The following is a 15097-nucleotide window of genomic DNA, read 5'->3' on the forward strand; positions in this document are numbered from 1 at the left end:
CGGCCGGGCAGCGACGCACATGTTGTTCCAGTTGAGTACAGACACTTCCGTCATTATCATTTATTTTAATCTCGCATAGTTTCGGTTGAGACAGGCTGTGTCATTTCTCATTACGCGTATCCGTGCTGCTTTTATCTCTGCCCGCGTCTGAAGCGCGCAAGCGCAGATTGACGGCGACGCGCGCAGCGCTGTTGTGACATCCACATCGTGATAAGGATAACCAACTAGGCCTCGCCGCTTATGCGCACTCGGCCACGCGTGAGGAAAAAGTTATAACGGAAGGAAATGGCGGCGAACGAAAGTGCAAGCGGCGACTCATGCGCGCAGCCCTGAGCCATAGTGCGGTATACTATATACCTACATGTTGTTTCGTCTAAATCAAGTCATAATAGCCCAGTATAGAGATGAAGACGTTGTTCTTTCCACACCGCTTGACTTCTGCTGGTGACCATCAGGAGCTGAACTGTGATATCATTGCTGTGGCGTTTCCGACCATGGCCGCGAAAAAAAGAAAACGCCTTACTTTTTCGCCGTGGTCTCCGCACTTTCGCTCGCGATGGTGTATATATAGGCACTTGTTTCATTATCGCGTTTCATTTGTTTTTGAGCGTGTACATTCTTTCAAAAGTGTCAAAAGGACAACGCGAGGAACCAGACAGACACGCAAGAGCGCGTGCTATGCGACCCCCGCTGCTGAATTCTTTGTATTGTCCCTATGCGCTGCTGGAAAGACCGTATACAGCTAACCGCACTAACGACCGCCCGGCAACACGCTCTTTTCAAACGCCAAGAGCGTTGTTTCGTCTGGCAAGAACCAAGGTTTGTTGCGGCGGACATTCCTCTCTGCGGGTGTCTACATGTGCTCCTTCGGAGCTGCAACAACGCTCTTACCACGCACATCGTTGGCCAACGAACCGTCGTTAGTCCTCCACCTTTCGCACACGTTGTTCTCGTTCCGTTTTCACCTTCGCTGCTCTCGGTTTCCTACTCTGCCTTCGCTCGTTGCGGGTGCCTTGGGTCTACAACCGCTTTAAGCAGAGCACCTGCTTTGCTACACTCTTAAGGGAGTTCTTGCTTACTCCCCTTTTTTGCGAGAGTAAGCGTATATGTAGCGAAGTTATTGCTATACAAGGTGATCATTTTTAAGTCTTACGGAATCTTTAAAAGTCGCCTGTGGCAGATAGCACAATTCTTGTCCTTGAGCTGGATTATTCGAGAGGCGGACATTACTAGCACGAGAAGTTTAAACACATAATCTACGAATTTAAAAATCACTAGTTAACTTCTTGATTAATTACTTTACGGCACATATTGCAATTTACGAATTGTAGCTCAGTCAGTCACTGAATGAGCTCTCTAATCTAAAGCTCTCTGTTGAACCGACCTTCTCTTCGCGTCTTAAACGATGCAGTCCAGGTTTAGCACAGCATATCGACTCTTGAAGGTAGTCTGCGTCGTGTCCGTTTCCGAGCTTGCATGGATGTGTAAAATCACCAGTGACAGTAGAAAGTGTGTTTCAGACTTGAATAAACGTCTCGTTTGGCTGCGAGTTACAGTCTACCCGTTTCATATTGGAACTTCGAATAATTCGAATATAGTATAATTCGAACATTTTCGCGTGTTCCGACGAGGTCGAGTTTAGCCAGATATGTACGCAAGAACTACGCTTCAAGAGCGCCGTATATACCGGCATTCAATCCGTGCTTTGCTCGCATGGAATATAGAGACAACCTGCAAGACCGTCGTCGCCGCCGGTAAGGACGCTTATGATCAAACCGCTCCCTTCAGGTCATGCTTTGGGCTCGCGAATGCCAGTTAAAGCGCAGATTAGTTGTGGAGTTCTTCTAGTTGCTTATTACATGAAAGTAATGGTGATAGCTTATATAGAAATCTACTTTAACCTGAACAGCCCATATCCGGAGGGGAAGGTAAATGTATAAGGGGAAAAAGTGGCAGAATAAAATTAAGAGCAGACATTGAAGACATTATGGAACATCGGTAATTCGTCATATTCTAAACGTGAGCTAACTCTCTAATAGTGAGCGCTTTCTCTTTTACGGGTTTCCTCACGTTGGCGGCTAAATGCGTCGTTTGGATGGTCCCAGCGGAGGAACGACTTATCACACTTAAAGCTTGCGCAGCTAAGTTGCTTCACTTCGCGTATACCAACTTGGCGTATCATTACACCCGACATTTTCCGATGGTTTCAGGTATTCAGATTGTGTCGCACTTCCTGTATACTTGTATTAACGCTGTTACTATACTTGGGTGTGAAGCAAACATCCTCCGGTAAAAGGGCGCTACGTTGCCAAGAAATTCTCACTAGGCTTTCTATCTCTCTCTCTCTCTCTCTCTCTCTCTCTCTCTCGCTCGCTTTTTTTCGATCGGTTATCACCAAGACGTAATAGTTGTTGGCAAGAATTGCTCTGGCACTCTTTGCAAGCGAGTGCTACCAAGACACTGCACATGTCGCGGCGTGTAGTATTTGGACAATGATCCCTATAGTCATTGATACCTCTGCGACAAAAATCAACGCTTTTCATGTTAGTCTAGAGGAGAGGCAAATCTATAGAGGCTGACAATTGTGCCGACAAGTGTGACAAGTGTGCCGTAAACGCTGGCATTTGCAAGATGCGTGGTGTTCTCATTGTATTAAGAACTTTCATTATTCTCGCAAGTGGTTTTGCTTTCGCTTGCCTTATGATGTACGCATGTCATTGTCCGGCGGAACGCCTCAGAAACATGTCGCTGATTTTCAGTGCCAAAATTGTTTTAGCGGCGTTAATCGGCAAAGCAGAGTGCAATGCGCAAAATGCAAGCGTAATGAGCCTAGGGGGAAAAACTAACATATGCCCGTGAGCAAGAAAAACATAAAGGCAAACATCTGTCTTCAAAAGGAGTTAGTGTTTCTTTACGTTAATTTGGTGTCCGTCTATAGTCTATATCGTGGTAAACGTGTTGGCTCAGCAAATGCCTACTAACCAAAGAACAAGTTCTATCCAGTGCGAAATCTGATTCGCGAATTTAAGTTCGCTAGCTCCGACGCCCCGTGATTGCACTCGATGGAAAAATTTGCGACGCTTGCGGATGTAGTGCGGACTAATACTGCAGCAAGTGCAGTGCTTAGGCCAGGCTAATAGATCAACAAACAAGGTCGAATGACGTTGTGTAAGGTGTGGCGCGCAAGCTTGGCTCGTTGCGGTGCCCTACCCTTCTGGCCGCGGCAAATTCAGCGCCACTCCGCATTGCGTTGGTCATTCATTGGTCAGTGAAGGCGCGGCGCCATTACTTTTCCCCAACAGTAGATAATGAGAGAGATACTGACTATTGAAAGTGGATATGCCAGCCCCGCAACATGTAATACTCGCAACTTGAGATGTTGATGAATGGCATAGTATGAAAAACAACAACGAAATCCTTTTCTTCGTGTCTTTTTTTTTTATTTTTTTCGAATACCGTCCGATTCTTCGTCGTTCACTCTTAGTGGGTATGCGCCACTCCTAGAAGGAAGCCAAATCAAATCAATAAAGTTACGAGTAACAAGAACGTTAAACTAAGTCTACATGTGTACAAATCTCATCATGGCTGGCGCAAGCTAAGTAGCAGTGTCTCTGTGGCTCGGATAGCGTCACGACTACCCCAGGTCGACGATCATTTAGCTTACCACTACTTGTTGCTGGGCTGATTCTCTTTAGTATCCCTGTCTAATTCTTCCCCGTCTGATCGTTTCTTCACTTGGCTTCGCGTGTTTCCCGCCATAATGATCTGCGTCATTACGCAGGGGAAAGACTCGCAGCTATGGTCGTCATAGCTGCGTGTCCTTGCTGCCACACTCGTGCAAGTACTGCCGTCGCCACAGCCTTCCACTGAGATGCCGCTGAACATATAAAGCCCCTTTAGCTGACCACTTCCGTTCTACCGTATGCGCTGCGTTGTTTGCTTGCTTGCTTGTTAAATATAAAATGGGAAGGATATAACTATAGGCCACTTCTGAGCCAGCGTCGCTGCGTTGATAGCTGAGTGCATTTTGCCGTTCTTTTATGTTCTGTTATACGTGAGTTGCTGTGGAGAGATAGAGGTATACAGTGTGTTCCCCTGCTACTCCATTCCTGTGTCATATAGCGAATAACAGAGGAATAAACGAAAACGCTAAAATAAATGAAATAATAAAAACTAAAATGAACTAATAAATGTAACAACGCCGCAAAAGAAAGTTTGCTTGACGTCGGTCCATGCCGCGCTAACCGCATAATATATACACTTTGTGGTCCTTATGCATTGGTGCGCAAGAAGTCCTCCGCGTACTTTTGCTGCCCTTTGCGGTTCTCCCACTGTCCGGAACAGAGAGAAACGCGCTCGACTCCTTCCTCTTTTTTTTTTTTTTTAAATCATCCCGGAAGCTTCGCACCATATCTGACACGTGCCAATTTGATCCATCACGCCAGAGATGTCGTGGTCGGCGAAAGAAGGCCGCGACGAAAAGCGCGCTAATCCGTTCGGGTGTGCGCCACGCGGGCGGGCGGCCCGACCGCGCGTTCCAAGCATTTCACGCTCAAATCAGGGAGACGACGAGAGGCCGTTAAAAATGCGGCCGACAGAAGTGCGTGGCGCGAAGGTTTCGTGGCGAGTTCTGCCCCGTAAAAGTCTGTACTCATCATGTTGCAAGTTTGAACGGGGACATGGACTCTGCATCCCACTGGCACGTGTAAAAAAAATGTAATGTCTCCCATCTCCATACTTCGCTATTGGTTCGCCGCATTGCGCCCTTGTATGCGTCATCGACATCTGTGCTATGCTTAATTGCTACAGGCGTCTTCATGTTCTCTGAAACTGCACTTGTGTCATGCATGCCTGCCTGATCCAGTGTTTGCCCCCGGATGTTTCAAGCTTCTACACCATCTCTGTGGTCAGCAACTCAGTTCGCGAACAAGAGGGTTAACTATGGGGTGCACAAGACAAGTTGTACGTTCCTCAAAGCGTCAACGATTCGCTGTTGTTATCCTCAATGTTTCTTCCTTGATCTCTTCCACGCGCAGCGTGATAACAATTTTGAACGGGACGAAATACGCCGATTTCGTCCGTGCCCTCTAGTGCTTGTTTTATAGCCAAAAGCTCTTCATTGGCTCCTCATTCATACACCGGTGGCGAAACACCCCGTAGACCGATATTTCAAGAGTCGGACGCCTTAATTGCCTGGCTCATGTTCGCCAGAAAAAAGAAGAGCCCGCAAGGGGGGACCCCTCTGCGGTTGACCCTGATGGTCTTAGTGCAACACCCGACATCTTCGACGAAGTATAGGCCGTAGCAGGGGCCTTTATCAAATTCGACCACGAACCATACACACCACGGACGACGAAGCTATATTGCAGGCAGATGCACCCGATGCTGTGTAGGTGTCTAAGCTGGCCCCTCACACATCACGTGGCACTGCTCCGCGAACGCAGAGCTTCCTCACAAAGTGCATACGCACATTTCCGCCTCTATATAGAAAGCGCCCAAACACCTTCGAATAGCGGACGTTGTCGGGCGAAGACATGACACGCATATAAACCACATTAATCTCCCTCCCGAACTTTCTATATATGCGGGAGAGATCCGACTTCATCACCCATTTCTGACTGGGCACCCTTCATCCTACTCCCATTTTCCCTATACCCTCCTTCCACCACGCGGGACAGTTGTCAATGCTGGCGACAGAAACCCAAAATTGATTGATTGAGTGGTTGATTGATTAATTGTTTTATTTGATGGGATGGCTATTTTGCCTAATTGGAGGGATGGGAAAGGGAAGAAAGTCTGTTGGGAATGGAGGGCACGTTGCGAGGAGCAGGATCTACAACCGGTGTAATAGCGCGGATTCCCTGGCAGAAGCCAGAAGAGATCCCAAGGCGGCACTACGGTCGGATCCACTACAGTGTACTAGAAGGCGAAAAGCTTCTAGAACTCTGTAGATCCACCCATCGTAGCTCGGCAGCTCTTCGTGGCGGAGGTACTTTCTCCGCGCCGCTTCGCGCGCGGGGCATTCCCACATTAGGTGTTCGGCGGTGGGTCGCACGGGTTGTTTGCAGTCGGGGCAGGTGTGGTCCCTGTTGGGGGCGCCGTGGGCGTCGTCGTCAGCGCACACACATCTTGCTTGCAAAAAAAATAAAATAAACATCACAAAAAAAGCAACAGAAAACGTGGAGAGCTGCTGACTGCATGCGTCAAGTGCATATGGACAACAAAACAAGACTAACTATAAAAAGCCACTTAGCAGAACTTAAGGTTAAAAACTGTATAGTCACTCATCGTAAGCAAAACCAAACAGCAGTATTTCCAACCGGCACCTTTCTGTCAACTGGATTGGCCATTTCGAGCACATTTTAGTGGCCGATTGGTAGCAAGCTTCCGAGGTCGGGCGGCTCGCGATCGATCGCAGAGGTCATGGGTGGCAGCGGGAGTTTAATATTGTGGCCCACGAGTGGCGCGTCAGTCAATTAACCAACCACGGAATGATTAACAGAACATGCCCGGAGTTTGGAGTATAGTTATGATATAGCTAGCATAGTTTGAAGCAGAGTTTCGCAACTGCGTATATATGATTCAAGCACTCTGGACGAAAGTGTATACGGTCCGCGCACGCGACCACACAGGTGCCGTGTTCGAGGGCTCTATACCTTATACCATGGCGTTCCGTGCCCTCCTTCGCCGCAGGTGACGAGTTCGTGTGGGTCGAGATCCAGGAGAAGACGTTCACCAACTGGGTGAACGAGCAGCTTCGGCCGGCGGGCGCCGGCGTCGTCACCGACCTCCGGCGCGACCTCAGCGACGGGCTGCTGCTCATATCGCTCGTCGAAGCCCTCCAGAAGCGCCGCCTGCGACGCATCGCGCGACCCCTGAACCAACACCAGTGCCTGGAGAACGTCCAGACGGCGCTCACCGCCATGGCACAGGACAACATCAAGCTCGTCAATATCGGTGAGCAGGATTTGCATAGATAGATAGATAGGTAGATTCGAACCCGGATATATCGTACCCACATATAACGAATTACTGTGTATAGGAAACAGCTGTAAAATCATCCTGGAAAATTTCTGTAATAAATTTTTATATTATATATCGAATTACCTATATACAGTCGAACCCGGATATATCGAATCTCAAGGGGATCATGAAAAAAGTTCTATATATAGGTGATTCGATATATAAAATAATAGGCCCTGAGGCAAACGGCGGCCTACCGATTGGTGCGTCCGGGGGCTGCTAAGTTACTGCACGCAGCTCGGGAAAAAAGGCAAGCACACTTTATTTACCAGCAAAATATTGCTGGATAACTTTCAACTTATTGCAAAGTCGAAGTTGATTGTTTCCTTTACACTTGCAGCGGCCATCGCTTGCGGAAAAATAACTCACGAATAGGCACTAAACTCTCACGTCGACGCCACGAAAATCGTAAAGAAGGAATGTTGACGTTCGAGGTAGCACGCTGGTTACCCGAACAGCTCGACAGGGCTCAACCACAGAACACCCAAGGCTCAACTGACTGCACATTCTGTTCTCCACCTCCAGGCCCCAAAAGACCTGGAAGTGCTCAAAGAAGGGCACTTAGAGGTCTTCGGCGTGGCGCCGCGTTCGATGTATCGAATGTACTGGGGAACGAGCGTTCTATATTGTCACAATGTACGCGTACACCAGCCCTGTACATTTGCATGGGATTTTCAAGGGAATTTTACAGCTGTTCGATGTGGGTTCGTTATATCCAGGTTCGACTGTATGGAACTTTTTTTGTGATCCTCTTCAGATTCGATATATCCGGTTTCGACTGTAGATAGGAAGACAATAGAACCAAAACAATGATTAGCGTTTTAAAAGCCCCTTAGTCGAGAAGCTCGTTGGTGTAGTCCGCCAGGCAAGCCTGGATGTATTCAGCCAGATATCGTTGGACTGTCATAGTGGCGGCGTCCGTGAGCCACTAGGCCGAAGGTGGAGGATAATGTTGGGGGGTGTGGGAAGGAATGGTGGTGCGGGGTAACAACTGCGACCCGCCGCTGTTGCTTAGCGGCTTTGGCGAGGCGCCACTGCGCGCGAGGTCGCGGGATCAAATCCCGGCCGCGGTGGCCGCATTTCGATAAGGGCGAAATGCAAAAACGCCCGCGTGCCGTACATTGAGTGCGCGTTATAAAGAACCCCAGAAATTAATCCGGAGTCTCTCCCCCCCACTGAGGCGTGCCTCATAAGCATATCGCGGTTTAGGCACGTAAAATCCCAGAATTTAATTAATTAAAACAGTGCGGGTGCCAGTCGGAGGGGCGCTCCACAGTGGTGGCTAGTGTTGTGCGTAGTGAACCCAGACGGTGATATTGAAGAATGATGTACAGCTTGGGAGGATGTCGGCAACCCTGTAGAGAGGACGCTTATATGTGGTATCCAGCAGTACAGTTTATTTCCACATTTCCGCTGTTTTTGTAAAGGAAAAGTGCATGGTCCGGTTTACATGGGCACAGCTATTAAAAACAAAATTATTAGTAACCTGCAGAACTATAGCTTGATTCACGCAGGGCTTGCCTGGCGTTGTTCTCGTGTTCATACTGAGGAGCGTCTTCAGACTTCTTGTAGGTAGTTTCTGTACCAGGAAGATGGACTTATTCAAGATAATGATACATTGGACGGGTGCTTCCAGACAGCGAAACATTGCCCCTGCATGGTATAGGGCTGAAGGAATTGTACGCTGGGCGACTCGGTCCCTGATAGTTGGTTACAGTTATGACAATCTATTAGGCAGCCGAAAATTGAGCTGTTGTAATTATGCTCGGGTCGAATCCAGTAAGGTAAAATCTCGCCCATGAGAAATTGACAGATAACTCCCGAGAATTTTCCCTATAGCGTTCGAAGCGCGTTTCTCGCTTGCCCCACCCGCGTGAGCGAGTTCAGGCTCGCTCATCGACAACGTATCCGCTTAAAGGAAATAACGTATCGCTCGGTGCGGTGTACGCCTCGTACTAATATGCAAATGAAGTATGAAGACAGGGAAGCCGTTTTTTTTTTAACACGAAAGTGTTTTATGCCGGGGTCCACCAAGACTTCACTGACGTATTTCCGTCACGGAAATACGTCATAGAACATAATACAAAGAAAGAAACCAGAAGAAAAAGTTCCACAAACATGCAAAATTTCGAAATCGAACCCACGACCTCTCGGTCCGCGACGATAGATCGCCGAGCGTTTAACCCATTGCGCCACAAACGCATTTGCAGAGAGCTACACAGACGCGCCTTATATATCTAACACTCCTCCGTGTACCCGCGCTCTTGCTCGGGGCGGTGCCGCCGCCTACGAGCAGAAAAGAGAAGTACTGCACTATGACACTAACGCGCACCGACAGTGAACGCTTCGGTGGTCTCAGCACTACGACGCCTCGATGCCAGCATCCGAAGGGACGCTGGCATCAAGAAGCACTACCAACGCCACCTAGGTGGCGTTGGTAGTGGCGTTCACCGTACTCAGCACAGCGGAGCGTGGCCTCCGCAATTAGCTCTGAAAATGTTTCTGAAGTTGATCGCGGAGGCTGCAATTACGACGCGCTGTACGCGCTGATTTGACTCGGCGATTTTCTTTTTTAACATCCGCTTCTATAGGCTGGTCTGAGACGGAAATGAAACACGTCGGGCTGGATTACGAGTGATTTCACCTTCCGTCGAAGTTTCGGGTTCCGCCTGTTGCTATACACGAGCGCGTTCGAGTGGCACTGACTTGCCTGTTAGTTTCGCTTTTCTAACAGCGAAACTAACAGGCAAGTCAGTGCCACTCGAACGCGCTCGTGTGATAACGTCTATGCACCAGCTGCTAGGTATAAATAGTATAAATATACCGGAAACCGTCTCCTCGTTTAATAGGGGTTCTGCGGCTTTCAATTAAGCCATGTTGCCTCGCTGCCACGTACGGGTGTTATCGCGACAGGCTCCTCTGTAAGATAGCAGCAGGTGGAGTGGTCGCCGTGTATACGATCGTCGAGCGTGTTGACTTTTCTGCGGGAATAAATGCGCGGTGACAGCGACTTATCGGCGCAACGACCTGAAGCACGCCATGCCGGCTCGGTGAGCTGGCCCTCGCTGCTTTCTGCTGCTGCTGCTGCTGCGACGTGCGTCCGATAGCTCGATACGCACTGCGCGGGTTGTGCATCACCACCAAAGTCCGTGGCCGCGCGCGCACTTCTGGTGATGAGTCAGAGGTCTCGAGTTTCCGGGGCTGGCTGTCGGCTGCAGCGATAGCGCTATTATGAGATACGCTGCGATTGAAGGGAGGGAGGGAGGGTAATGGGGTGGGTGTCGGGAGGCGTTCGCGCGAATGTATATGGGTGATTTCACCGGTACAGCGGTGAGCGTTTAGCTGGGACTGCGTTAGGTAAAGGATTCTTTCCCTTCGATTCTATTCATTCCTTATCAGCCGTCGCAGCGAGTGGCCGGTACTGGCGATAACGAAGACCGGGCTTCGCGCGAGCCAGTCGCGAATGGCAGAAGGACTGAAAAGAACGAAAATAATCCTTGCACAATACGGGCCCTGTCTTGATCGCTGACTGCTTTGCGGCCCAAAGAATAGTCACCAAACCTGCTTTAAATTTTTAGGTGGAAGCTCCTTATCGAGTTGCAAAACATCGGAGCAGCGCTCCTACGGCGGTGCGCGCAACGAAGGCACCATATAGTTACTCCTTCCTCCGCGACACTGGCATGAACCAGACATCTTAATTGCATTGCAAAGAGCGCACGAAAGGTAGAGGACGACTAAGGAAGAAGAAAAAAGACAGACGGGACGGCTGCTGCTTCTGTCGAGCGTGGATCAGCGCTCGTCCTGTGTGTTCTTTCTTAGTCGTTCTCGTCAGCTTGTGCTCTGCTTATACGACGGATCACTTACCATTTGCCCGCTTCATCACCCTGCTACAGCTCATAGCTCTAGCTACTTGTTACCTTGTGTGCTTGTGCTTGCTATATATACAAGGTGCTCTTTTTTAGAGCGCAGTCCGTAGCGCCTGCGTCGGCGTAACCGAGCGAACGAGCACAGCGCAGCATGAAAGGGCGAATGCCGAGCGCAACGGGGAGGCGAAAGATGGCGACAGCGAACAGAGCGCGAGGAGGAAAGCGGAGGAGGAGGGTATGGCGAAAGCGGGAGAATAAAAGCGTAGTGGCACGCAAGAAGGGCTCTGCGGCGACGATGGCTACGAGGTGGCGCCGGAGTAGCGCGCGTCGTCTGTATGGAAACAAAGCGCTGCATGAGCGTATGTCTGTCTGCGGCGGCTGCTGTGAATCGCGCCCACGCGTCACCCACGCGCTGCCTCTCGCGATCTCCCGATTAGCGAGGCAGTCGCGCCTCACTTTGCTCCGTTAGCGACGTGCCGCACGAGGCAGATTGTGCGCGCCAGTCTAATATATCGCGAAATGAAAACACGTATGGATCTGCGCTCTAATTTCGCATTAGGGAGCATCGTAATCGGTGATATTTTTTTGCTGCACCACATTTTTAAAGAATGCCTATGGCAAATAGCACAATTCTAACCATTGAACTAAATTACTCGATTAGGCCGCTGTTACTTCTACGAGAAATCTAAAAGCTTAATTGAATAAATAACGTAATTGCACTTGACTTTTTAATTAATTACTTTACAGCACATGTCTAAATTTGCGAGTTGCATAGCCGGTGAGTTCGCAAGTCATATCCACTTGGAACGAATTCTCAGAACTGCACCAGTTTCGAGATATTAAGTTTCAAAGGGTCCGACAAAATGCATTGGCGTTCCAGTTACTTTTGTGCTTCAATGCATAGAACAGCCTTTTCTTAAAAAAGTATAGTGGAACAATGGTGCATTCTTACCGCAAGTTTTGACGGCGCGTATCTCAAAACAGGTGCCATCCTCAGAATTCGCTCCAAGTCGATATGCCTTGCATACTCGCTAGCTACAATCCGTAGATTTAAATGCGTGCTGTAAGGCAATTAATCAAAAAGCTAATTAGTGTAATGACCTTAATTAGACAATTAAGCCGTTTCATTTCTCGTAGAATTAATGGCCGCCTCATCGACTAATTTAGCTCAAGGGTCAGAATTGTGCTATCTGCTACAAACAATAAAAATTTGGTGCAGCTAAAAGAAAAGAAAAAAAAAAGAAACAGAAGGAAAAGCACCCTATACTTTTGTATATGTTGTGTGCGTGCGTGCTGTGTGCGCGTGGGTCATTCCATGCGTAATCCTTGTCAGCTGGAGTGGACTGGACTGGAAGAACTTTATTTAGGTCCTGCAGGACGCGCTTAGGGCGTAGCGGGCGTCTCCCACGTAGGGACCGACAGGGAATACCAGATGGAGTGACATGGTAGGCTTTTAGCCGGGCATACGTCTCCAGCACCCATTTAAGAATGTATCTTGATTGCTGACGACTGTTTGCTATGTTTGCGAGCTATTCCTTGTGGGGACGTTGAGGTCGAGTCAGAAATACAATTACACGTTTCATTGTGCGCATTAATTCGAATGACAGAATAATGGATACAAATATCATACCATTCAAAGGCCTGCGCTTCAAACTAACGATAAGCAACAATATACAGCAATATTGAGTTCCTAGTTTCCCTGGAACTAGTCGCCCTTCGTAACACAGCGTAATCGCCAACGCTTTGGACAGTACGTCATGCATTGCTTTATGTGGGTCAGAAGCATAATTCGAATCCAGAAGTGTAGCCTGTCCATCAATATGTTAACGTATCAGCTAACGTATCACACGCCTGAACGTGCTTGCGACGTGTTTCACGTGAATCCGTGCTTGCGGCGTGTCTTGTTTATGCATGAATTTGCTGATGCTTGCTTGAAGGCGGGATAGAGTGCGGTTTCGGAGTGTCGTTTTACCAATGTGTGCAACGGATACGTCGCTGCTTGTCGTATTAGAGTTCTCGGGAGAGGACGTAAGTTCACTGTTGGCTCTCCGTGTATACAGGCTCGTTGCGACATGTGTGTGACGTGCGACGAAGCGTGTCCTTAGCCGTCCATCTAGTTACCACATGCGCTGAGTGCCGCTGCGCAACACGGTACATGACAGTCTTCGACGTGCGGTATTGCGATCAGAAGTGTTTTATCTCAACTACGGGCTCTTTATCACTCCTATAGAGTCAACGAAATCAAGATTGTGGTGCTGGCGCTCCTGCATGCAGTACTATACTCCCAAGATAATGCGTTCTCTGTCACATGTATGCAGATACCCTTGCTGCCGCCCATCTTTTCGCATTTCTTAGCCACTATCTTTTTGCCGGTATAGGCCACGAGCCATATTTACCGAAAAAAAAAGTTTCATTCATTCATTCATTCATTCATTCATTCATTCATTCACTCACTCACTCACTCACTCACTCACTCACTCACTCACTCACTCACTCACTCACTCACTCACTCACTCACTCACTCACTCACTCACTCATTCATTCATTCATTCATTCATTCATTCATTCATTCATTCAGTCGTGGCTATTGGCAGCGTACCGGGAATGGGGTTACCAGAGAAACGGTATGCGTATGAAGGGACTTAAATTATTTGTAAGAAAGACAAAATGAAAGAGTGAAGCTTTGAATGTGTGCATGTGTATAGTTCAAGAGGTAAACAGAATGTAGATGATCATTGTAACAAAAATTTGGAGGACGCTTAAGCTTCGCCTTTAAGATAGATAGATAACCTTTAATCCAAAGATAGTTTTGTCTTGCCCCAATGGGGCATCGCTAATGGTCGGGACCCCTAGTCCAGGGCTCCGCTGGCTCTTGCCATCTTATCTGCTCTCTGGATCAGCTTGAGCTGGTCGTCGAGGCCCGAGCTGGACAGCAGTGCCTCCCATTGCTCCCCCGTGGTGTTCGTGCCATGGTGTTCTATGTTGTGTAGAATGCACTCCCACGTAATGTGGTGTAGGGTTGGTGTGGCCCCACACCACGGGCATTCGTCCCTGTAGGCTGTGGGGTGCATGCGATGTACTATGTGTAGGTTCGTGTAAGTGCCTGTCTGGAGCCTATGCCAGGCAGCGGCATCCTCCGTCTTTAGTATTCGATGGGGGGGGGGGGGGGGGGGGGATATCGCAAGCGACTCCCTCTGTGGTAGTTGCCCCGCTAAGGAAAGTAACAGGAGTTGCGTTCCTGCTACTGCTAATTACTTTCGCCGGAAGAGTCAAGTCTTCAAGCCAAACGGGAGGGATCTTCCAGAAGCTTTTTCCTCTCTGACAAAAAGTGAGAAAAATATCGTAATGCTTCAGATATCGGATGTCATTTCATGAAACGAAACGACAGAGACGTGACAATAGCCAAACCAGGCATGTGCGAGTAAACGTCTATCCGGCAGCATATGAGTTCTGGTAAGCGATAATGCAATCTAGCGCTCTCGGAGAACGAGCTCATGCCTCTCGCGCTCATTGACTTCCTTGACGTGCTTCTCATTTTATCTCGGTTCTCGAGCTGGCTTTCTTTTTTTTTTTTTTTAACGCCGAAGCGTTTAGCGTCTATAGGAACTCTCACAAACTCTCTGTCAAAATTTGTAACACAGAACTCGCTCGAAATCGCCCTCACGTGGTTGGGAATTTTCATTAGGCCCGCAGCTTCTGTGTCCGCTTATACCTTATTTCTGAAGTCGATTGTCCGTGCATTTCGACTCATTAAGCGAAAACACACACGCACACAGTCACTCTCAGATCTTCGCTTGCGCTTGTCCCTTTTTACAGCCGCCGAGCACAGCCCTGATAAGCGAGCTATGTCGCGGAATCGTTTCCAGAGTCGCAGGTTAGCAGCTTAATCCCGTCATACCTTATTTTTACACATAGTACGCGATGAAAACAGAACTCGCGAGAAATCCTGAGAGAACCGCGGCATCGGAAGTCTTATGTAGATCAGTTGACAGTCTGGAGGGGAGCCCTTCACGAGGAGTCCCGAGTGCGTGTGCAGTTCTGGTTCCATTCCAGATGTTACGGTTGTGAATCTGCACGATATGTATCCATCGTTGTGCTCCGATTGCTGTGGCCGCTGCGTTTTGAGGAGGAGGAGGAGGAGGAGGAGGAGGAGGAGGAGGAGGAGGAGGAGGAGGAGGAAAAAGAAAGGGAAGGCAGGGAGGTCAACC

At 48.8% G+C, this 15097-nt stretch overlaps 1 protein-coding gene across 1 annotated transcript in view; it reads left to right on the forward strand.

Annotated features, from left to right (window-relative positions):
* Positions 1-15097, forward strand: part of LOC119442064 (filamin-A-like) — a 172035-nt gene that overhangs the window by 5530 nt on the left and 151408 nt on the right. The window contains exon 2 of the mRNA XM_037706782.2: positions 6694-6957. Within this exon, the coding sequence (XP_037562710.1) occupies positions 6694-6957 (264 nt within the window). The remainder of the gene's footprint in view (positions 1-6693; positions 6958-15097) is intronic.

The sequence above is a fragment of the Dermacentor silvarum genome, chromosome 2, assembly GCF_013339745.2.
Source record: "Dermacentor silvarum isolate Dsil-2018 chromosome 2, BIME_Dsil_1.4, whole genome shotgun sequence".
Lineage (NCBI taxonomy): Eukaryota > Metazoa > Arthropoda > Arachnida > Ixodida > Ixodidae > Dermacentor > Dermacentor silvarum.